Source organism: Sebastes fasciatus, chromosome 11, assembly GCF_043250625.1.
Source record: "Sebastes fasciatus isolate fSebFas1 chromosome 11, fSebFas1.pri, whole genome shotgun sequence".
NCBI lineage: Eukaryota > Metazoa > Chordata > Actinopteri > Perciformes > Sebastidae > Sebastes > Sebastes fasciatus.
This window is the reverse complement of record NC_133805.1, coordinates 33,702,455-33,726,858: the sequence shown is the minus strand read 5'-3', so window position 1 is coordinate 33,726,858 and position 24,404 is coordinate 33,702,455. Positions and strand designations below refer to the sequence as shown.

General features: G+C 41.2%; 1 protein-coding gene across 7 annotated transcripts in view; it reads right to left on the bottom strand.

The window, feature by feature from the left end:
- Positions 1-24,404, bottom strand: part of pard3ab (par-3 family cell polarity regulator alpha, b) — a 336,764-nt gene that overhangs the window by 63,927 nt on the left and 248,433 nt on the right. For 6 of the 7 annotated variants that reach the window (XM_074652318.1, XM_074652320.1, XM_074652319.1 and 3 more), the window contains 2 exons: positions 21,191-21,319; positions 10,943-11,224 (listed from right to left, as the gene is read on the bottom strand). In XM_074652318.1, coding sequence (XP_074508419.1) covers positions 10,943-11,224; positions 21,191-21,319 — 411 coding nt within the window. Of the gene's footprint in view, positions 1-10,942; positions 11,225-13,614; positions 13,689-21,190; positions 21,320-24,404 lie in introns of those variants that run through there. The other variant, XR_012595967.1, reaches the window with a different exon arrangement.

The window sequence follows — 24,404 nt, the reverse complement described above, 5'->3', positions numbered from 1 at the left end:
TCACCGACTCATGGCCTTGAAAAAGACGGAAGAATGTAAAAAAAAAAAAAAGTGAATAAATTAATTTCCAGGATGTTTAAGTATTTGTTCAAATGTGTCAGTCTTGACTGTTTTGATTGGCTGCATATCTGATCTTTATTCTTGAGAATTAATTACAGTCTTTATTTGGGGTTTCTTTAACTTTTTCAAAGGATTATTAGGATTCATGAAGACGGATTGAAAGACTTTATTGCCATTCTTCTCTAGACTTCCTGTACACACTTTCAAATTTGTAATCAATATTTTGCACTATTTCCTACACTAGAAACCACCCACATCTGTAAAGGGCTGAATAATATGACTAATAGCTAACTGTATATAATGATTGTGATTTACAGGCCCTCTGTGGATTCTAACAGGGTCAAGCCCACCTTGCTTTCAAAGCTCTTTAAAACAACTCCTTCTATACGGCCTAAATTAACAAGCCCTTACAGATTTGGAACATCTAATAGTCAAAACAGTGCGTTTGGTTTTGTGCCTGGGTTTGGACCCCTCTCTCAACGCTGAGGAGAAGCTGCAAGTAGCTTAAATCCTTAGTTGAAAAAAAACAACTGACGGAGCCGTTAAAAAAATGAATGATGATTTTTTTTTTTTTCCAGAAGGGATATACGTACATGTAACACTGTGGAAATAAAGTCTTCACCCGCCTGCTCTCGTTCCAACCTGAGAACACCCAAACGACCCCTAAAAACCCACTGAGCCCTCCTCTCCCACATCCATAAAGGATTCCCCGGGGCAGGACATATCTCTCTACTGTAGCTCTTGGCCTTGATCCAGGGATTAGGAGTGGGAGAGGACTGGCCCGTCTCTCCTCATATACACTATAACGGATTCTACCGTATAGGAGCAGATGGTTGCTGACAGACCCTAACTTTAATAGAACCTATCTCACGCTCTACCCTCATATATAATCATCTGTATACGACATGTTGATTAAATGACGGTGTCAGCCATTTTAAATTATTCTTAATGGAACTCTGGCGGGCAAAACAGCAGGCGTGAGCAGCGGTGATAGGATCCACCTTGTTCATCTTAAGAGCTTTGTAATCTGCCGATCAGCTAACTGTAAAACCACAAGATAGAGAACAAAGCTCCCCTTACTGGCTGATGACACAAACTTTCAGCCAGTTTGGATGTTTGATGTGGGAACAGGGAAGTATTCTCACAAAACAATGAAAATAAAGCCGAAAAAGAAGAGCATAAATGTAGTTGAAAGATATATAGATATAATGAAGCCGCCATTTTTGGTTACGTTTTTCCTTATCCGATGTGAGGGTTGCACTGTAAAGGACAGAGGGTGTCGTATCCTGTACAGATTGTAAAGCCCCCCGAGGCAAATTTGATGATTTTTGACTTGACTTGACTGCTTTGGATACCTTTGGGTGGCAAACACACTGTGCCACCACATTTGATGGAGTGTCAGAAGGAGTACAACGGCAAATATTTGCACCGGGACCCCTTAACTTTTTATTCTGGCCTTTCCATAGAAGCTTAAACCCATACACTGTATATATATAAGAGGTATAGACCCATTGGTTTGTGGACCGCTGTTTTGAAGCCTCCAATTCTGCATTTTGGCCATCGCCATCTTGTTTTTTTGCAACCAGAAGTGACACGAGAGGGTGCAGCCAAGTAAAACCGAACGCTGAATAAGAAATTTTTTCAGGTGACCTAAATGTTACAATTAACTTTAATGAACTGAAAACACACTGTGAAAGGGTTAAAACAGACAACGCCGTGGTAGTAGCCTGTCAATCACAAGGTAGCCCCGCCCTAAAGCATCCCCTGCTTTATGGTCTATCTGACTCTAAATGGGACCATAATTTACTAAATGAACATCATGCTGTATTGAAGAAGACTTGAAACTAGTGATTGAGACCATAAACTCATGTTTACAATGTTTACTGAGGTAATAAATCAAGTGAGAAGTAGGCTCATTTTCTCATAGACTTCAATCAGACTTCTTTCTGCAACCAGAGGAGTCGCCCCCTGCTGGCTGTTAGAAAGAATGCAGGTTTAAGGCACTTGGCTTCACTTCTCAGACCCCGGTGCTTGCTGTCTGCTTGAACCACACTATTTATGGCTCTCACATTTTCATTATAACTTCTTGTTTTATTTAATTTTCCTTGTCTAATGGTTCTCAATGGGATTCAAACCTGAAGGAAGTTATCTGTGTTTCAGATTAGCTCATGAATCTCCTCAGCTACCTTCTGCTGATGAGAAGAGTTTTCTCAGGTGTTCAGTAGATTTCTTTAACTGGAGGCCAAACACGGTGGCAGCTGATCAAATTTCTGTTCCCTGTTCTCGTCACCAGGCTTTGGATCGGCGTTCAGACTGACAGTCGCGGTGACCCTCAAGCGGAGATGTTCCCCAAGCTGTAGTAAGACATCCTGTTCTGCTCAGCGAGTGGTGAGAACACACATCCATATTCCGCATAGCAGTGAAAGCCAACATCTTGTCTTGTCTGGTCTATTCGCACATTACGAGCCAGATAGCAGAGCAGCTGAGGCACAGAAAAGATGTGGCCGAGCTTGAATTTTTTTCTCAGGTCTTTAACGGTTGTGAAGAGGGGGGGAAAAGTCACAGCTGTGACTTCTTCCAACTCCAGGTTAGTCTGGCAGAAAATAGCACACAGCGGAGGACAAGCAAAACACTTTTCCACACAGTTTTCCAGCTGAATAGTTCACTTTATGTACTTGGCTTTGAAATTGAATTTGTCAGACTTTGAGGCTCACAGAAAATGAAAACAAATCTTAGTTTTCAACTTGGATACAGAACAGATTTGACAACACGACAACATCTTAAGCATAGCCGGTCCAGTTCTACAGGAAATGAACCATTACCACGGCGTAATAACGTGTTAAATCATCAAACAAGCCAGACGCCTTTTAATGTGAAAAACAGAGGAGATTAAGAAACGCTTTCAGGTCAGATGTGTGGGATTACAGAAACATGGGAACAAGAGTGAGATAAACAACACAGATGATGTCTGTTGGTAAATGGATTATGGGGGATGTTGAGTGAGATTATTTTCTATTGATCCCTTCGTAAAATAGTGGCACCTACTGTCTCTCCTTAAATTGGTAAATCCAACAAAATGATGTTTAAGCTCGCTGAAGCTTTTTAGGCTTTTAAATCTCTCCGTCTTTGTACTTGGAAATTGTATCTATGTTTGTGAGTTTTGGATACTCCTGTGTTTGTGTCTCTAGTTTGGATGCGTTTGGTCCCCAGCTGGGGCTCCTTGTCTCAGAATAGACAGGAATGTTGGATTAGCGGCGTGTTTACTCAACACGGAATGAAAGAAAGAAGGAAGGGTTGTGTTTGAATTAATTGCTAAGCGAAGAACAATGCAGCGAGTCCAAGCTGTCTGTTCAAATTCATGTGCTGGACCTAACACTGTTAATGTACGCACACTCTTTAGGTTACATTTACACCAAGGCTGGATTACCAACTAGACAATTAGTTTGTGACTATTTGATTAACCCCCCTGAGACCCGCGGGATCCTGACTTTACTGTCTTTCAGAGGCTCTAGTAGGTTCAGTTTTAGGGCTATAGAGTGAAGACACATATCATATGAAACTAGAAAACCTAAAGAATCCATTGGTACCAACATGTCATGCTACCATGTCGGAAAGGAAGCTAAATAACGCTCCAAAGCCATTTTCAAAGGGGTCCCTTGACCTCTGACCTCAAGATATGTGAATGAAAATGGGTTCTATGGGTACCCACGAGTCTCCCCTTTACAGACATGCCCACTTCATGATAATCACATGCAGTTTGGGGCAAAAACCGTGCCATTTTTTTCATGCAGTATAAATGTGTATTTTTCGCCAATTCTAAAATGATGTTTGAATATTTCTGCACACTGGCAATGACAATAAGGGGGTTTTCACACCACTTCTATGTGAAATCTACTGCTGATCTGCTCTCTCCCCCTAAAGACCCCCCTTACCTCTTTGCTAATCTGTACCTGTAAAGCCCAATATAAACAAGCATAATAGAGGCCCTAGGACTGCATTAATGGCAGCAATTTTGTGGGGCCTCTTAGACAAAGCAGAAAACGCAACATCTGAAATATTATCATGACAGAAAGTTAAAGTTATTGCAAATGTGTTGGCAATTGACTATTTACACATCTAGCAGAGAAACATAAGCATTCATTTGGAGTTGTTTTTTGGTCACCTGATGAATACATTCAAGTCCAACATTCACTCTCCTTTTAGCTCAGTTTTGGTCTCCACCAACTCCTGAGTGAAATAACTGGCTCTTTAGCTGCTAAATCCTTCACCAGCTTCACCTAGCGTCAGTTTATCAGAGCTTGCTTGATCAAAACATCTGATTGTTGTGGCTGGAAACAAGTTTGTAAGGCAGAAAATTGAGAAAACAATGATCTTCGGTTAAAAAGCTGCATAGAGCGGAGGTGGACTCCAGTTTAGTGACAATTATCACGACAAGCAACCCCTTTGGCTTCACAAATAGTGATTGATGATTAATATGGAAAATAGTGCAGCTGTAAAGGTTTGGATGTGTCGAAAATCTGTTTCGCTGCTGCCCCCGTGCACAGCAGTACGTTGCTTAGCTCCCGTGCTGTTTCTCCATACTCGGGGCACCGACCGCCATCTACTGTAGGTAATACACTCACTATGGATAAGTACCTCATACAACCCCACTTCAAATAATCCAAACTATGCCTATGAGATGGTTTCCAACGTAAATGCATGTTTTAATGAAATCATCACAAACTGACACACAGCCAGTTGCATTTCAGCACACAAGTACTGGTCGCTTTCTGGGTCTGTGGGCAAATTATAATGAAGCGGCCATGTGTGCTCAGGCTAAAAGATACATACAGTACACGAAGCAGAGAAAATATGGATGAACGGGGATCGACAGGGGCCCTCAGCTCATTTTTGCCCTGGGGCCACCTTGCTGGTTAGTCCAGCCCCTGTTTGGACCACCATCAACAGAAATCTTTACAGAATCTTACACAAGGCTTGGCTTTGTATTCATTGTGTGCAGCTGTATACCGGCCACCGTACTCTATCTGTGGTACACACACACGCTTACACCTTTGACTTGTCACTCCCACTCCTCTCCATTTCCAGTGAATACACACGTGCACCTGAACAAAAAGCCACAAACACAGAGAAGCTCCTGCATCGAAACATAGCACAGATGCACGTGATTAAACAACGTGTGAACACAGCATACATGAAGTCAAGTGCAAATGCACGCACGCACGCACACACACACACACACACACACACACACACACACACACACACACACACACACACACACACACACACACACACACACACACACACACACACACACACACACACACACACACACACACACACACACACACACACACACACACACACACACACACACACACACACACACACACACACACACACACACACACACACACACACACACACACACACACACACACACACACACACACACACACACACACACACACACACACACACACACACACACACACCACCTTATCAGCCCGTGGAAAGCTGCAAGGCGACTGTCTGCTGTCTGTTTGTTTGTCTGTCTGCGTGGCTGTTTTCTGGTGTGTTTGTGAGACAACACGACCGCGTTCGCTCCCCTCTGAGGCCCCCTTATTCCCCCGGTGGAGATGAAATGTAATGGAGCCGATTCAATAAGAGCGCTGCCTCCCCGGGAAAGGCGGAGAATCAAATCACACCGAATCCCTCAGAGCCTTCCCAGCATTCACTGCTGCCTCGTAGTTGGGAGGGGAATAAAACAATGGTGGCTAATTCACTTGGTTCTCAGCACACTTGCACTCACATAACACGGATGGAGTGGGATGTCGAGGGCTAATAAAGCTATTCAATAACACGCTGACTACTGCTACAACAGGATTTTTAGTAAATTCAGCTTATCAATCTGCAGCGAACGCTAAAGAGCTGGTAAGATCTCCTGTGACTTCATAATTTACAGTTCTTAGGGTATTTAGGAAAAAATAACAAATGATACAGATGTCAGTGTTACACCCCGAGACCCCAGTGAGAAATGTTTTTTTAGCTGTAATGGTGGGAAAACATTGGGGGAGATAAAAACACTAAGCTTTGGACAATATTTTGTTTGGCAGGTTGAGAAGGGAGAAAGAAAGACCACCAGTGTCCCAGCAGCAAGGTTATGCAATTTGGTTAAGAGCCAAAACAGAAAAAGAAGAATGTTCCCAACCTGACACTACACCGTGCCGCCTACGCAACAAACAGCACAGTAACACAACTAAATAACATCCAGTGCTTCTGTGAAAACAACTTCCAATTTACTGTCTTGTTAAAAACACGTAGCTTCAAACATAAATAAATGACATCTAAGAGATGCGTCTAATCCTGAAAGTAACAAGAGAGCTGAGTGTTGTTTCAGGCTTGGTGCAGCAGACGGGTTGAGTCTATATAGTCCTCGTGGTCATGCTCCTTAAAGCAGAGGAAACGGCACACTGTTCCCTTTAGGCCTCAGAAGCTCCTTCTGGCCTCTTTAGTTGTTTTTGTTTTTTAAACCTCTGCAGTTAAATTGAAATTTCTGACAGCACTATGTTTGAAGGAAAAAGAGGCAATTAAAAATGAATTCCAATGGATATTTATGCAGCTGCATGTTGTCTTTTTTTTTTCCTCTCCCGTTTCCTCTCGGACAGCCCAAGCACTACGGTGCTCAGAAAGGCAATTGTGCATTTTACTGCCCCCGGAGGAATTGACACAGGGGCCGTGTGATCCTGGTATTCTCATTTGGACATTGAAGAGAATTTTGGTCCCGTTGTTAAAAGGTGTTGTGTGAGGATGTGACAGTACCACGGTTAAGGGATGATTTTCCTCTTGGCCAGAACAAGTTTGGATAAAATATCTCAGGAAGATCACAAAGACAATCAGGGTCTGAAATTAGCACCCGCCATCCGCCAAATGCGGGTAAATTGTTTGCAGTGGCGGATAAAATCGTCAGGTCATCCGCCACTTTGTCAGGAAGGGAAAACGGTAGGGATGGGAATACAGAATTGGTTCTTGTTGATTCCCAGTTGTCTGATTCCTTGGCATCTCATTGCCTCCGTGACTACTGATTACTCTTATTGATGCTTTCCGACAGTTACGCATGCACAATGACGCATACGCACGCTGTATTAGTTTGTTTGGGACCGGAGAAGGTGGAGAGAAAGAAAAAAAAGCGCTCAAAAGCATTGCGCTACTAAATCTGAGGGCACGCACCATTTCCCTCAGATCATCTCATCTCCCTCATCATCTGATCTAAAATGTTATTCCTTCATTTAGTGCACAGATTTCAGAAGTGGCAGATACAATTTCTGAGTGGCAGACATAAAAAAAATACTTACGTGCCACAGTGGCAGGCAGTGAAAAAAGTTAATTTCAGACCCTGATGACAATGTATGTAGATGATTATTATCATGAGTAGCGGCAATACCAGTAACAGTTAGGAGTCGTGGTAGAAGCAACAAGGGCAGAATGTTTCCGTGCTGTGCTGTGTCATATTTAAGTCTCACACTGTATTTTTCTAACCTCGTTAAGACGGGTGCTACGTGATATTTTTTGTAACCTTTATTTAACCAGGAAATCCCTCGAGATAGGATCTCTTTTCCGAGGGAGACCTGAATAACGATGATTATGTTGCAAATCTCTCTGGCGTAGCGCTGACCCCCTTCAGTTTGACTCTGAGTCATGATCTTGTAACAATCACAACACGGCAGCATCAACAAAAGGGCTTCACAAACACTAATATTAAACTGTGACATTTTGAAAAGCCATATCCTAGACGGCTTCAGGCATAAAATACTGAATTAAAGATTAAAGATGACGTGCTTCTCTCCGACAAACAGAAACAATAAGCACCACAGATTCAGATCGTTAAAAACATTCCTGATTTGAACGGTGAAAAAGACAAATTCAGCACAGAGGGACATCCTAAGTATCGAGCTGACTCGAACGAAATCTAAAACTGTTTATGTTTAAACTCATCACGGCCGGCCCTGTCATTTCAAAAGAAAAGCTTTAGTGTAGGAAAAAAATAACATTTTCCTTCGCGCTCAGTTTCTATGGACATGTTATTGCTTTGATCAAATCTCCTCAATGCTTAAGCTCTGGTATCAGTCCGTGCTGCCATTCCAATCCCATAATAACAAACACTCCCGTCGTCGGGTGAGCCTCCCTCCCTCCTCTGCTTGGCATGGCAGGGTCTAATTCACTTCCTGTTCAGTAGGGGGGCAGACAGGAAACAGGAAACACGCTTCCTGGTTCTCTCAGGAGGTATATTTTTCTTATGATTGGGGATCTGGGAACGCAACATAATACCTTTGAGGAGTTTAAGTCCCTGGCACCTACACAGCTGTAATCAAAGCCTCCTGAAAAGAGCAAGCGTCTGGAGCAGCATGGTTAGCTATGGGGACTACATAAAGAGTATGAAAAGTAACATTTAAAGGGGACATATGATGCTCATTTTCAGGTTCATACTAGTAGTTTGGGTTTCTACTAGAACATGTTTTACATGCTTTAATGTTCTAAAAACACATTATTTTTCCTCATACTGTCTGTCTGAATATACCTGTATTCACCCACTGTCTGAAACGCTCCGTTTTAGAGCCTGTCTCTTTAACCCCGCCTCCTGAAAAAACCCAGTCTGCTCTGATTGGCTTGCGAGAAAAATAGGGTGTTCTCAAGCTATGGGCGGTATATTCTTATGAGCCTGGCATGTGACATGGGATGTTTGTGGGTTGGTAAACACTCCAGATACCTAAACGTATGTGCAAAAGAACTGAAAAAGTGAGTTTTTCTTTAAGTGTAACGGCTGTCCACAATCACATGTAAAAAAACATTATTTGTCCGAGCACATTTGGTGCCCTAAAAAAAACACCAAAGTCAAACGAAAGTGAGACGTGTTGCTGATATTAATTGAAAAGATCAATATTACCTCAGCTTCACCTCTCTGCGGTGTAACAAAGTGAAATGCAATAAAGAGTTATGTCTCCGAAGCCCAGCGGAACGGTTAGCCGAAGCCTGTAGTGCAATATGAACTATTGAAGTTGTGCAGTCATGGTTATCCCTATTAGGGCTGCGACTACTCAATAATTGATTCCTGACTAATGTTTTCATTATGTTTCAGTCTGATTAATCATTTTACCTATAAATGTAAACAAATAGTCATTCGTAGGTTCCCACAGCCGAAGATTGTCTTTGAGTTGCTTTTTTTGTCCAACCAACCGTCCAAAACCTCCTAATTCAAGTTAAAAATAATAAAACAACACAAGAAAAATCTGCAAATCCTCACATTTGAGAAGCTGGAACTAGTAAATACTTTAAATGTTTGCTTTATGAATGACCTAAACGGTTAAAGAATTACAAAAACAGTGAAACCATTTCAGTGCTAATCCGTTAGCTCGCTGTTGTCGCCGTGGGCTTTAGTGGTGCAGCTTTCTTGCAACACTTATTCACCCCAAAGAAGCATAAAACAAAATCTCATGGTAGAGTACTGAGAGGAAAATGAAATTGCTTATGTGGTGAATGAATGAGCTATTAACTTTAATATAACGATGATTAGAGTCTAAATCATGAGTGAATTCCCTTACCTAATTAAACGAGACTCCATATCTGTAATGCTAGTATATTATCTTCTGTTGTGCATCTGCATGCCTCCACGCAGGACCACATCAGGGATTTCATAAGAAAAAAAATCATACAATGACAACAGCAGCACAATGAATTATGAATCAATACGAGCTACAGCACTCTTGAAGTACACACAGGCTGCTGGAGCCATCTGGGGATGTGTGAAAAGCACGACTAAGACAAACCCATTCATTCAGCTAGGGATGTACTCGCCTGCGCTGCCTATGTTTCTGCTGCGCTGCAGGCTTTCCTCGATTGGCTTCAAGTTTCCCAAATCCATCTTAGGGGCTGCGAATCTCTCCCTTCATTGATCGAAGGAGGATTAGAAAGCACAGACCTGCAGTGCTGAGAGCTGCTGACAAGATGCAGGTGTTTAGAACATTCTGGCTTTTATTCTGGCTGGCTGTCACTGCAGTGGACTTTGCTTTGGGTTACATGTTTCACGCAACTTGGCTGCTGTATATGAATACAAAGTAGATGCACGAAGGGAACCTCCATGCCAGGCCACGGTGATCATTTTAAAATGAGCTGTCAATCATGAACATAGAAGGTCTGAAATGTTGGTAGCTCAGGCAGGAGTGTTTCCCAGAGAACGCAGGGGGGGAAATGCAACAAAGTGAAAAGGTGGAAACAAGGTGAAATCAACAAGAGAACGAACGACAGAAAGAAAGAGAGGTAGAAAGGTCATGGGAGACAGGAAGAGAGACAGATATTCAAAGGTTCCCATTCAACCCGCTGCCTCCCCTGAGTAATCCCACATCCCGCCCTCCTCAGAACGGCGCACTGTGTCTCGCAGTCGGCGAGCTGACATTTACCGCCTGCCTTCTGTTGCTGTGATTATTCTCTCCTCCAGGTGTGATAGCCAGCTTGCCGTCTCCCCGTGCAATAATGCTGCCTCAGAGTTACGAGAATTGGGAACGCGAGGCAGAATCAGGTCCGGACAGACCTTTAACTGACATACCATGGACTGGGTCGTGCTTTTGAATTGGAGGTAGAAAGGTTGCTGAACCATGAATGGCAGCCCGTCACCTGGCTTTGGGTGGAAATGTCTTCTGATACTCCAAAAGAATTCACGAGTGTAAACCAAGTAATTCATTCATTTTTCAAGGGATAAAGGAAATTGAAAAAATAAATATGACCCAGAGGAGAACTAAAATAACTACTGAAAGATACTTCTGGTTCCAGTGATTGACCCCCCAACACCCTACAACAGAACTCTTGAAATGCATTAATCCACCCCTACCTGTCTGCAGACGGAGGCCGGTCGTTGCGGGCCTTGCTGACTTGGGTGTAGAGGGAATCGGAGTGCTGGTGCTGGTGGTGCGGATGGATGTGGGGGTAATCGTCCCGGGGGCTGTGGGGCCGGCTGTGCCCGCTGTCCACAGAGCTGTTCAGGGGGTTGATGCCAGCGTACGGGTGCTCCTCCTCAGAGGATCTCTCTGGTGTGCGGCTTATGTCCAAGATTTCGGCGTAGTCCCGTTCCCTGGCCTGGCGCTCCCTCAGCTCCCTGGTCTTGGCCTGGATCCTGATGGGGAAGATTGTAATAGACATGTTGATACTATGTTTTCTGGCTCAAAAGACAATGTTGGGTCAGAAAAAAAGTACCATCTGTGTAGCTTGGGACTGCTTCTGGAAAACATATATATAGTTTTGGTGCTGTAATGTATTCTGTAAGTATTGTTTTAATGGATACTGCCACGCCAAATCTATCCATTCATCTTTCTTGCATTTATATATCAAACACCACAATAGAAACCTGGTTTTATATTGTTAAATAAACTAAGCTTCATTAGTAACAAACATTTAGCTAAAAGCAAATGTCATTTGCTACCCATGTAGCTTAGTTCAACACTTCTATCCTTTAACCCCGCCTTCCAGCCCTCGGTCTGGGGCTCAGTCACATGAACGGAGGAAGAGAAATAATTTTGGATTCAGCTATTAGTGACTAACAACTTTTAGGACCCAATGATTTAAAGAAGGGTTGCTCAAGTGTTCGTAGTAGGAGAAAGTATTTTTTGGGCCCAATGGCTTCATGTCACTGACCCAGAATTTGAAATTCCACCATTTGGCCACTAAGAAAATTTGCCCCAAAGCCCAATGTTATTCCTGGAGGCCTGATAATAACAAGTATAACAAGCGAGAAAGTCCAAAATGGGCTGGGGGGAGTGGTGGTGGACGGGTCAAACAAACACAGGACTTTCATCCAGGAGGCCACTGTTAGTGTCCCATGTGAGACCAAAAGTAAACATTTGTTAGATAGTCCGCTAAGGGCGGTTGCTATTCATTTAGGCTAGTTAGGTTACATATATACATTATGTTGCGTTGTTACGTTACGTTGTTACATTACGTTGTTACATTACGTTGTTACATTACGTTGTTACATTACGTTGTTACATTACTTTGTTACATTACGTTGCGTCGTTATGTTGCGTCGTTACGTTTCGCCGGGACATTGCTGCGTTATGTTGCTGCGTTACGTTGTTGCGTTGCGTTACGTTGTTGCTACGTCAATTATTTTAACACAAACCATGATAATTTTTCTAACCTTAACCAAGTAGTTTTGTTGCCTAAACCTAACCAATCATTTCACAACGTTAGCCAAGTGTCTGTGCGTTTCTGCAGGCGTGATACGAGGCCGATATGAAAACATATTTGTGAAACATATTTTTGGTTCAGAATCGTCGATATTTACACTGCATAATTAATACTGTACAAGAAATGTGTAACTGGCAGTGAAATTCTTTATGAACCCTGGTTAAAACTGCTCCATGGGAAACTGAAGCTGCGATCTCACTGGTTTCCACTTTGTCAGGTAAAGCCTTTTCTGTTAAAGCCTTGTAGTGTACACACTGCAAAGCTGAGAGACGCTGTAAATCTCAGGTGTCACATTAACATAACACCAGACGAGCCACTGCAACATCTGCAAGTGATTGTTTATTGTGCCTTTTTAACTTTCCATTACAGACGGGGAGAAAGATGTGGAGCCTATTATTTATGTTTCCCCCCCAACTGAATAATACCATAAACAATGTATAATAGTCTCTCGCCCCCACAACACCTCATACAAGGGAAGCACTTTGTATTCACAGAGTGCTGCTAATGTACAGCTACCATGCTTTTCTCTCTCTGTCTCTCAAACACACACACACACACCTCTGACACCTCTCTGTCTCATACAGAACAACTGAGACACACAGACATCACACATCACACTCTCTCTAGGCCATTATCTTGTGAATAACTGGCAACGCCATTTTCTACAGCAGGGGGACTACCTATCGCGCAGCCCCGTAATTACAGCCTTGCCAATTATCAGAGCTTTACAACTACCAATTATCATACTGCTCTCTTTTCTCCAGGCCCCTTTTTAATGGCAGCGGGAAAGAGAATGGGACAGCCACAGTGACGAGGTAGGGGGTGCGACTTCACTGAACACTCAGCGGGCTAAAATCTGAAACGCTTCCTCCAGAAAATGTGCATGCTGTGCATAATGAAACAATAAGTCTAATAAGGAGGGCGCCCCATTGGAGGTAATGTGGATTTAAAAAAACAGAGATAAATGAGTGGGAATACTTTACTACTAAAAAACGAGGCCGCTAATGAACGTGATGGTTTTAACGGCTCCCTACTGAATGTGGACAGGGGTAACAATCTTTTTTAGCAAAATGTGCACTTATCCCAACAACTTAACCCATGTCACATGAAAGCTTGTGGGCTTGCTAGCTGTGTATGTACTAGTTGTGGACTCAGCAATTATCTAATAGCGCAGAAGGAAGCAGGGCCCTTGAGGGAACTATCTTTAAACCCAGAGGAAAAACAGTGTTTTCCATCAGAGAAAGCAGCAACAGCAGAAGTGGGAGCAGCTACTGATTGTACACACAAGCGCAGTGGCTGATAAGATAAGGCCAGACATACCAATCCAGCGCCTGGCCTTCTCCGTGCAGCCCCTTCCCATAACGAGGCACTGGACGGGTCAACGGGGCCAGTTTCTGAGTGAGGAAGGATGCAGCTTTGAACCAGTTGCAGTTGTGGGAGAAAGGACACAATCTCAATTCCTAAAAGCTGAAGTATTGAACAAAGACGGCAACCTACACTTGTGGGGTCAAAACAGGTTTGAAATATATATTTACATGCTGAAGGGTAGGGATGCAACTAAGGATTATTTCCATTATCCATTAACCTGTTGATTGTCTTTTACAATAAATTTCATTGTTCAGTCCATGAAATGTCAGAAAATGGTGAAGAAACAGCCCGTGAGCCCAGGTAACGTCTTCAAATTGTTCAACCAACAATCCAAAGCTCAAAGATATTTATTCTACAATGATACATCCTAAATTTCCCCTCTGGGGTTCAGTAAAGGTTTATCTTATCTTTGGTGAAAGCAGCAAATCCTCACATTTGAGACGTTGGTACCAATATTTTTGCTTAATAAAAGACAATTAATGGATTATTGAAATTGTCACTTGATCAACAAATCTTCTCTGCACTCCTGGAGTTTTTAATATTAACTGCGATAAAAAAAAAGTTAATTATAATTATCAAAAAAAAGAAAAACAATTAAATTTAAAGGTATACTGCACTAAATGTCATGTTTTAAAGGTACTATATGTAACAATTTACATGTACAGATTGTAATGTAACTTAAAAACTGAGTCTTTCCACGACTTTCTCAGTTGCCTTTAACAGCCTGTAGTCTGATTTCTATGTAAGGAAATTGTTAAGTTTTCACATATTTTACTGTATTTTTTTGGGATATTCAGATCATTTTCACTTATTTTACTTATAATTTTCCATCATATATATTTTTTTTTTAGATATTTTTCATTAATAATTTCCTGCCATTTTTGGGATTTCCGAATGTTTTTTTTTCATGCTTTTAGGCTCTTTACAAATATATGTTAGTTTGTTTGGTTTTCACATATTTTACTAATATTTTTCAGCCATTTTATGGATATTTTACACATTTTTCAGCCATTTATCAATATTTCTTGACATATTTTAATAATTTATGGACTTTTTTTCACACATTTTATTAATAATTTTCTGACATCTTTTGGATATTTTTCACATATTTATGAATGTTTTTCCATGTTTTTAGCCTCTTTACAAATAGATATTTTTTAGTTTAGTTTTAACACATTTACAGCCACTGGTGTTTAATTAATAACAGAGATTCTCTGAAAGTTACATATAGTACCTTTAAGTATCAAACACATCGTGTAGGCTTACATTAATGCCATCCATCCTCAAACTACCTCTGCAGCATACTCCACTTCTTTGCTGTTCCACACAATCAGATTTTCTACCAACACATTGATAAATCAACACCTTCCATTTATCACTAGCTTCTACATTTGTCATTCACTACTTACATAAGCAGACAGAGCAGCTCGCTGCAAAAGTAAACAGCTAACTGTGATTGCAACAATTGGAAGCTGTGATAGAATTTGTATTTAGACCAAACTGAGTTTATACATGGCTGATGGAGAAGTACATTATGCTACTGGAGTGCTTTCTATGGATGCTTTTGATACTTCTTTGGCGGTGGAACTGGGTAACCACTGGGGGAACTGCTGTGAAACAAGGGGGACTACAGCTGTATTCCTTTAAGACACAATCTAAGCCTCCATCTATGTCAACATGACGAGCACTTAAAAAGCAATGCTGCGAAAAATGTTCAATTGTACAAATACAATTACGCTGATTGAAATGGGACAGGAAGGAAAACCACACTTGGCCTAATCATTGCCCTTTCAGTCCCAAAATATTTACGCAAGGAAAACCCTGCTTTCTTTCTAACGGCTAACCTTGATGAGAGATGAAAATACTCTCAGAGTGAAGGGTAAATGATGACACAAAGCAACGAGAGGGGTAGGAAAAGAGTCAGAGGTTGAACAAAGAGAGTGCACAGCAGAGAGAGAGAGAGAGAGAGGGAGGGACAGCAGATAGAAGGGTATAGAAATGGCAGGATGGGACATTATGGGGGGAAGAAATGTGTTTGACGAGTGACCTTTCTACCACATCAAGCCAGAACAATGGTCCATTATGTGCTATTGTAACCACTGTGTAATAAACCTTCCTCTTAGCGGTAGTGCTGACACGACGGATAGACCACGGTGAAAGGCAGGAAGTACATGAAAGGAGAAGGTCCAGTGGGATAAGATGGCTGCTGAAAGTCCTTTTTGGACTGATAACATTGGATATCTGGAAATGTTTTATGATTTGGCGACAAGTAGCCAGTTCTGAAGCACTTGCCTTGCAAGGAGAATACTGCAGGATTTTGGAGGGATCCAGGAAATGATATTGTATATCTGGACATCTTTTTAGGAATCTGTCATTTATCTATCAGAATAACAAGAGTATATTTTACATTAAAAGACTTGAGTTGATACTGTTAATCTTGAGCAAGAGGTAGTGGTAATGAGTGTCTAGGTCAAGGGAAATGCACTGGGATAAATTATGTGATATACAGCAGACTATATTTTTATACATTTACGACTACATTTACAAAACTAATATTCCACTATTCAGAATATGACAACGTTCTGAATTTGATTCGGGTCATGTAAACAGCATATTCTGAATTAGGCCTTATTCTGAATGGAGCATTTTCAGATTAAGACATGTGGGATATGCTGATGTTATTCAGGTTTTAGGAGCATTCTCGGGACATGTATATAGAGCATTCAGAATATGCATCTCATTTGGGGTTTTTACGTCAGTTTGCGACACACGGCCTCTTGCCTGTTTACGTCCAGCTCTGTGCGTTGTACACAAACCAACTAGCCGACAGTTTGCAGAGATGCTAGCCTAAAAGAAAAGCCCTCATTTCTGGTCGGAACCTACTTTTAAACATTATGAAAGACTTGGATATCAACAGGTTTTTGGATATGCGCAAATATCTAACGCCGTTATATAACGCTGATCTTTTCAAGAATGTGGTTGAAGGAATGAAAGAGTGAGGCTGTTAACCCGGAGTATGCAAAGCTGCATGTACACTGGAATAATAGTGGAATATTCATTTTCATTAGCCATGTATACAGCTTAGTAGGAATATTGTTTTTTTCGGAGGACAAAAAACAGAATATTGTGTGCATGTTGTAGTCAGTGTCTGCTGTATAGATTTAACCTTTTGGCCGTATGACTCTTAAAACACTGACTGATACAGTCACAAGCAGTGTTGAGACTAAAGGACGTCTTTGGCTGTAGATGGATGCTGTGTTTGCCAATCAAATAGATGCAATTACACACGCCAGATAGAATACTTGTAGTGTCTGCTATGTTGCACTGTACAAAGCAAAGGGAAGTGTTTTAGATCTCTTAACTAGAGTAAAAATCATTTTCATCAATGGGCATGTCCTGGTGTCTGTAACTGAATGGTCTAAATCTATATTTCCAATGATCTGTCAATCTGAAATACATCAGTATTGGCAAATACCTCCATTTTAGTAAGGAAAGTCAAAGATTTAGCACTGGTGCATCCCAAGGTAGTGGACACTAGAGGGTTTTTATTCAAATTGCTGTGGATGTGTCAAATCAATGACACTATCTAATACAGAATAAATCCATGTATTGTAACCAATTGTTTCCATATCTGCTCTTAAAATGACCATACACTTTCCCCCACAAACATCAGTGTTCTGTCTGAACTGTCTGACTAGATTTGTTTGTCTGGCTTGGGGTTGGAGCCCACTGGGACTTGAGACTTAAACCTGCGAGGAAATCCATCAGTTTAGTCAATCACAGCTGGATTAACCACAGCCTCTGGCAGTGCCCAATCAATAGGCGCTCTGCAGCGAGGTGCCGAAGCTCCCGGCTGAACCTTGGGGAGAGCAGCTTGGCGAAACACAGCTAACTGGATCATTGTTTAACGCCAAAGCAGCCACAATCTTCCACGTCCTCAGTGGGATCTCCCCGTCAGTATCAGTGTATCTCAGCCGGTGGTTAAATACAAACGAGAGGCGTGCTTGTGCTTTTCAGGTGCTTGGGAAGGGTTACGCTTGGAATGAGTCAAACACCCAACGCTGAACAAAATAATTAATGCATTGAACTACTGTCAGACAATCCCAAGATGGTTCCCACTCTGTGGATGCACAGACCTTAATTTGGCTGATTTTTGTTCCTCATGTACCATTTTGCCTGATTTCCCAAAGCCCTTTCTCGCCCTGGGCACTCGACAGGGCAACACCATCACACACTAACAAACAAAAGAACAAATAATTGCACAGAAACACTGACACACCCATTTCTTAGCTCTTGCAGAGGCTCTGCATCGAAGATAAATCTGAAGAAATAGGTGGAAAGTCTGCGTTTACTTCCACTTCTACTTGTAATGAGAGGCAGCCCTATCGGTTACTTATTATTAGATCACATACTATAACGTGTAGTGGCTTCAGAAAGCATTCAATCAATTTTCTTTGTACATTCTGTGGTGGCTGAAGGCTCAAATGAATCTGGATTAATTGATTTTTATGTCAATAATCAGCCGCTTAGACTGTTGTCAGGCTATCAAATAAGCGTGATCAGTCGCTATAAGCCTCATAGATGTGGGTCAATAGGGGCCTACTACACCCATTAGTAGGTTCATCTATTCACATCAGATCATCAAAATAAGGTATAAAAGAACACGACAGCGACCTCTAGCGACCGTAGCAATTATGACAGGAGCAGAAGCGGAAGTCAGGCGCTGTAGTATAGACAGTGTGAAACTCCACATGGGGTGGAGGTCAGAGACGATGAACTCAGGGTTTTCACCCAGGAGACCGGAGTTTGCATCTCGTGTGCAGCCAACTATGTGTAGCTGTATTTGTGTTTGTAGTTATTTTACGATAAAACACAATGTTTTTCCCTAAACTTGACTAATTTTTTTGTTGCCTAAACCTGAAGAAACCTTTTTGTTTGTGTTCAAAATGTAAAATTTCACTCAGCTTTACATCGTGTTAGAAGGTGTTGCTTTTAACTTTCACTTTCACTTTTAGAACATAGTAGGCATAGTAGGCCCCTATTGACCCACATCTATGGTGCTTATAGCGACCGATAACGGCTATTTAATGGCCCGATAACAATAGAATCAGGTGCAATAATACAACCAAGATTCACTATAACAACAGGGGAAATACAGTAAAACATGGTTTTAGATATTTCTGCAACATTTCAAGACTGAAATGCTTCACATTTTGTAAGATACGCAAAGAAAAAGAAATAATTCAGACCGTAACCATGAAATATACGGCTAAATACACGTGGGGTTGTGACGTCATTGCAAATCTGAATGAATGAATAAAAGGTTGCGTGTTCTGTGTCACCCATGCACCTGTATTTTTAAAATACCACAGAGTAGCCCTGAACAGGTTTCAGTGTTTCATCACGATAATAAATGCATGCGACTTCGACATTTGAGGACAAGAAAAAACAGAAGCCACTGATTGGATTAACATACAAAAGGACCACTCTGAACTTTTAACAATTTCTGGCGTAACAACCAAATCATCTGACGTGGCATTTGCGTTAACCTTATGCCAATTAAAAATAAAGACTTGGTTATTATCATATTACTGGACTATCTGCTCTGCAGGCGTAAAGAAAGAATTACAAACCAAATTTTAATAACGAGCAACTGGGGGGAGTAATGACTCCTGCCCCTACACCAAGAGCATGGGAATTAATTAGCTGGCAGGGCTGTAATGGCCTTGGCATTTATAAACCTCCGCCCCAAAAACACTGGCACCGTGCCCGTCTGACATTTAGTTTGGCGAGGAGAGAGAGAGAGTGATGCAGGGAGAAAAAGACTGGCTGCCTTTGGGCTGTTTGGTTTTGGGCGGCCACCCCGATAACAGTAAAAGACTCTGAAATGATGGGATCTCTAACCTTTTCCTCGTTTTTATATTACACAAATTCTTCATTTATTAAACCATTAACATACTCCGGTTGGAAGAAGAAAAGAGTTTATTTATAAAGTAGAACATATCGATTTCATTTTGTCTATAAAATGTCTACGAGGGGAATTCCTTCAGTCTGATTGTTATGCTGGATTGAAAACACTTCCTGAACTTTGGTCAGGACCTCCAAGACCACTTGTTTCCAATCTTCTATTGGGCTCATCATGCTGCTAAGAATCAGAAGTCAAATCTACAGTCACACAGAGCCATAACTTGGGTACAATACTGGATACATACTTTTTGTGTACTTTTGGTCAGGAACTGTTTTCATGATTTGGACTAGACCCCTTATTTCCAATTGAGGGAATGCAAAGGAGCTGGACCCATGCTGCATTTTTTTCGTCTCAAATCCATTTTTCTTGATGTAGATGGCGCGCTCAAAAGAAGGGCTGCCCCCTCTTAGTTGATTAGTCAACTAATCGTTTGTTTTGGTCTTGGTCGACTAAGATTTCTTTAGTCAATTAGTCCTTTTTTATGCTTTTTTCATGCTGAATGACTTATTTCCAATAAACTTCTGAGCATATCTCTGGTAAATACCAGATTTAAAGTGGTGCTTTTATGTGATTCTTTGCACTATTGCTCTATTCTTTCCTTCGGTAATTATGGAGAAGAAGTTGATTTTAGTGCAGGGCTACCCAGAGCTCTATGATCTGTACCACGGACAATATTTGAAAACAACGTCTGAAAGAAGATCGGAACACGGGATTTCTGGTAAGTAGGCTATGAATGTATGGCCTCAATGTTTGGGGAAACTTCTTTGTTTAATCATGACAACGCCCCTGAGCGTAAAATGAGGTCAATTAAAAAACGTTTTGTTATAGTTTGGTGTGGAAGAACTTGACTGGCCTGTACAGAGCCTCGACCTCAACCCCATCCAACACCTTTGGGGTTACTTAATGCCGACTGCAAGCCAGGAATTTTCTCCCAACATCAGTGTTGGACGACACTAATGCCCCTGCGGCTCAATGGGAACAACTCTCAGCAAACCAGGTTCCAAAATCTTGTGGAAAGTCTTCCCAGAACAGTCAAGGCTGTTATAGCAGATTCATGATTGTGGTTTTGGAATGACAACAAACACAGATGTGGTGAAATGTTGGTCACATGGTATATATAATAACTGATATTAAGGGGAAACAATGAGAATGAGTGAACACAAACTAGATGTGTTTATCAAAGCTGGGAGCGGTACTAGAAGACTTACAGACAAAATTAATTTTGTAGTCTGACTTCAACGAGCAGATAGAAGGAAAGCTGAAACGGGCAAAGGAAGGGAGACGACCTAGAAGCTGTCATTTGCACTTTGTAACTATGATCAAGGCTACTCAAAACATGTTCTTATTTTTATCTTAAAACATTGTGAATAATACCAAGAGAATAAATATTATTTCATTCCTTTGGTAGAGCTACAAAGCTACGACATTTTTCCCCTCTTTGATCCCAAAGTAGCAAAGCATATGAGAGTCCAGAGACAAAGGGACCTTTACCGCTGCACCACTTAGCAGAAAACCAACGTTAAACAGCACTTAGCAGGTGCTACACCAAGAAGACCTTACCTCTCCTGCTCCATCCTCATCTTCATCGTCTCCTCATCTGAAACCTGCGTCTCCTCCGACCTCCACTTGCTGGAGCCTTTACGATCCATCTTTTCTCCCGGCCGCTCGTCCTTACGGTGCTTCCCAAACCTGGAATACAAAAAAAAAGGCAAAATTAAAATAATAATTAACTAAACTAATAATAAACTGAAATAATAATACTGTATTTTTGTTAGTTGTTAGTTATAGCTGTCAATTATTCTACCAAAGTCACTTGTGCAGTTGCGATTTCCAGTGAATAGACGGAAAGTCAGAGGTCACAGAACCATTTCAAGGAAATCTTTTAAATAATTTAAAACTAATCGATTGTGACTTACAATGAACCAGCAGGTACACTCATAAATTATGTGATATTTCTCTCCAGAGCCTTCACATTAACTCAAAATCAACTGATCTGACTGAAAATGTCTGTGATCACAAAAACAGGTATGGATTAACGGTCCATCGAGCCCTCAAACGAACCGTTTGAAAAGTACTTCTCACAAGTTCAAACCCCAATTCAGCTGGTTTAAAGTTGGGGAGAGGTAAACGAAGGAGGCGTCGACGCGGCCCAGCGCAGTAATTATATTCATAGAGAGGGAGTGACGCTTAACGGAATAGGAGCCATTGCAGAGATATTTCAGCTTGATTGACTCAGTATAAAGCTGCAGCCTGTTGAAGAAATTACTTTGGCACCGTGCTCGCTTCCACAATGAACCTCCGTGATTATTCACAGGGAAATTGGTCCGCAGAGAGTATCTACAACTTCTAAAGAGACCGCGCTGAGAGAAACCAAAGAGGTGTGTGTGTGTTAATGAAAGAGACAGAAGACGGTGAACAAGAGAGGAAAAAATGAAGATGCGCAAAAGAAACTCAATGAATGAAACATTAAGACCTAAGACTAAACTACGGCGAAGAATACAAAGACAACCTCGAGCGTTGTGTGTGAAGTGACTGAAGAAAAAGAGACAGAGTAAAGTAAAAAAACAAAAAGAGAAAGATAAAATGAAAGTGAAGGAAAGAGAAAGTCACAGGATCAAACGCAAGAGAAAGAAATCAGATGTGAGGTGTGTGAACATGTGCATGGAAAGCGATATGGAAGAAAGAGAATTGAAAATGAGAAATAAAGTAAATCCATGAGAGAAACACAAAAAGAACAAAACAAGCAAATGAATCTTCAGAGAAAACCCAGTGTGTAATGGTGTGAGAAACAAATTAGAAAAAAATGGAAAAACAACACTTAATGGGCATAAAGGTGAGAGGATAAAATGAAAGGGTGAGTGAGACAGATATATGAAGAAAGCTAAATTAAATTAACAATTGTTCAATATTAAGTGTGACAAAAACAAGGAAATGGGAAGAAAGAGAAAAAGAGAAGAAAAAGAAAATAAAGAAATGATGTGTGTGTGAATCAAAGACAGAATGAACGAATTATAAGAAAAGCACACTTATAGCTTCAGTAGGCAGACATTTTACATAGGAAAAAAATTCCATAATAACCTTTCAGCATATTGTAATTCAAGTGTTCTGAGAGAAAACTAGACTTCTGCTCCTCCTCATGGCTCTGTTTTCAGGCTTTAAAAAATCTAACCCGTCACGGGAGACTTTGACCAATCACAGGTCATTTCAGAGAGAGAGCGTAAGGAAAAAGCACAAATGTCATATTAAATCACTCTATTTCCTCATTCACAACATCTCTTACTAAAAGGCAGGAAAAGGGTATCCAATATAGGCTCTATATACCTACACAAATATACTATGAACTGTGCTTATCTTTGACCTGTTAAAATCTATTATTGCTTGGTACTTTTTCCTCATTCGTCCACCATATAAAGAGAGGCTGTGCTCCGGCTGGTGGGCGGTGCTTGGTATTTCCTCAACAGATCTCAACATGGCTGCCGGGTCACAAACTTTCTCATTTTACAGCTAAACAGTACACTACAAGATGTTTCTGAAAACATTTGAGGCGAGAAATAGGCTTTACAGTAACAGAATATCGATTCATATTTGATCAGCGCTGCCTAGTCTGACCATTTGATCGGAGTTCGCCAGTGATTGACAGCTGTTAAGAGACGGCAGACTCCAGTTCAGCTCTTACTGGTTGTTTTTCCTCTTGTGATGATGTTTTGCACTACTGTCAGGATATAGTGACTGTTTTATAAAAATAACTTTTTTTAATCATATTTGCTCCATTTCTACCAACTGCAGCTTTAACTTAAAAAAACAACACAGTTTCCACAGTAGTTGTGATGTTCCACGTCTTTTCCCATGACTATCCTTTCCTTCCTAAAGCAATAGTTTTATGCCATTAAAGTGATGAAATATTCCTGACTTACAAGGAAATAGATCAAATTCTCTGACTTGCAGCACCCTGGTGGTCCAGTGGACTAAAGCCCAACAAACAACAGAAACAGAGCACTAGGAGAGCACGTCCCGCGTTGCTTTGCAATCAACGTGAACCAAGGAGACACATCCAGTGCATGCGCCACACAGATGCTACCCAGCGGTTCAGCATCTGGTAGATCTCATAAAAATATGCAAGTCAGACATTAGATGGCTACTGCTGAATCGTGTTTTCCATCATCACATGTGCTGGTGATTTGTCAAACTGTGTGAAGTTTATCCAATGACTAAAAAAAGTAAACCTTTTCGTTTTTAAAATTATTTTTCAAGAAGAGTTCAAGACAATCCACCAAGTGGCATTACATTCTCACCCCAACTCGTCACATACTGACGCTTTGTCACTCGTCGGCGTCACTTTTCGGTTGCAGTAAACATGTGCCTAATGTTGATGATGTGAATCAAACAAAAACACTTGCTTAGGTTTAGGCAACAAAACCATTATAGTTAGGTTTAGGAAAAAAACAACACGATAGGGCTTCAAATGACTTTGATTTACAGTGAAAATGTGACTTGATGTTGTGAACACGGGACACGAACGAACAGCTGATTGTAAAGTGAAAGTGAAACGTAACGCACTGGACACAAACAGCGGTCTCTTGGAGGAAAGCCTTGTGTTTGTTGGACACATCCACATCCCCTCCAATCCGCCCTGTGTGTCTCATTTGCTCTTTATAACATGTCACCACATCATTGTCCCTGTGCATTTACCGTTGTCTAGGATGGGTTTACATTTTAGTTAATGGAAAGCCTGGTGCGTGTCATACCGCCGAAAAAGCGCGTCTTGTGCGGCGCT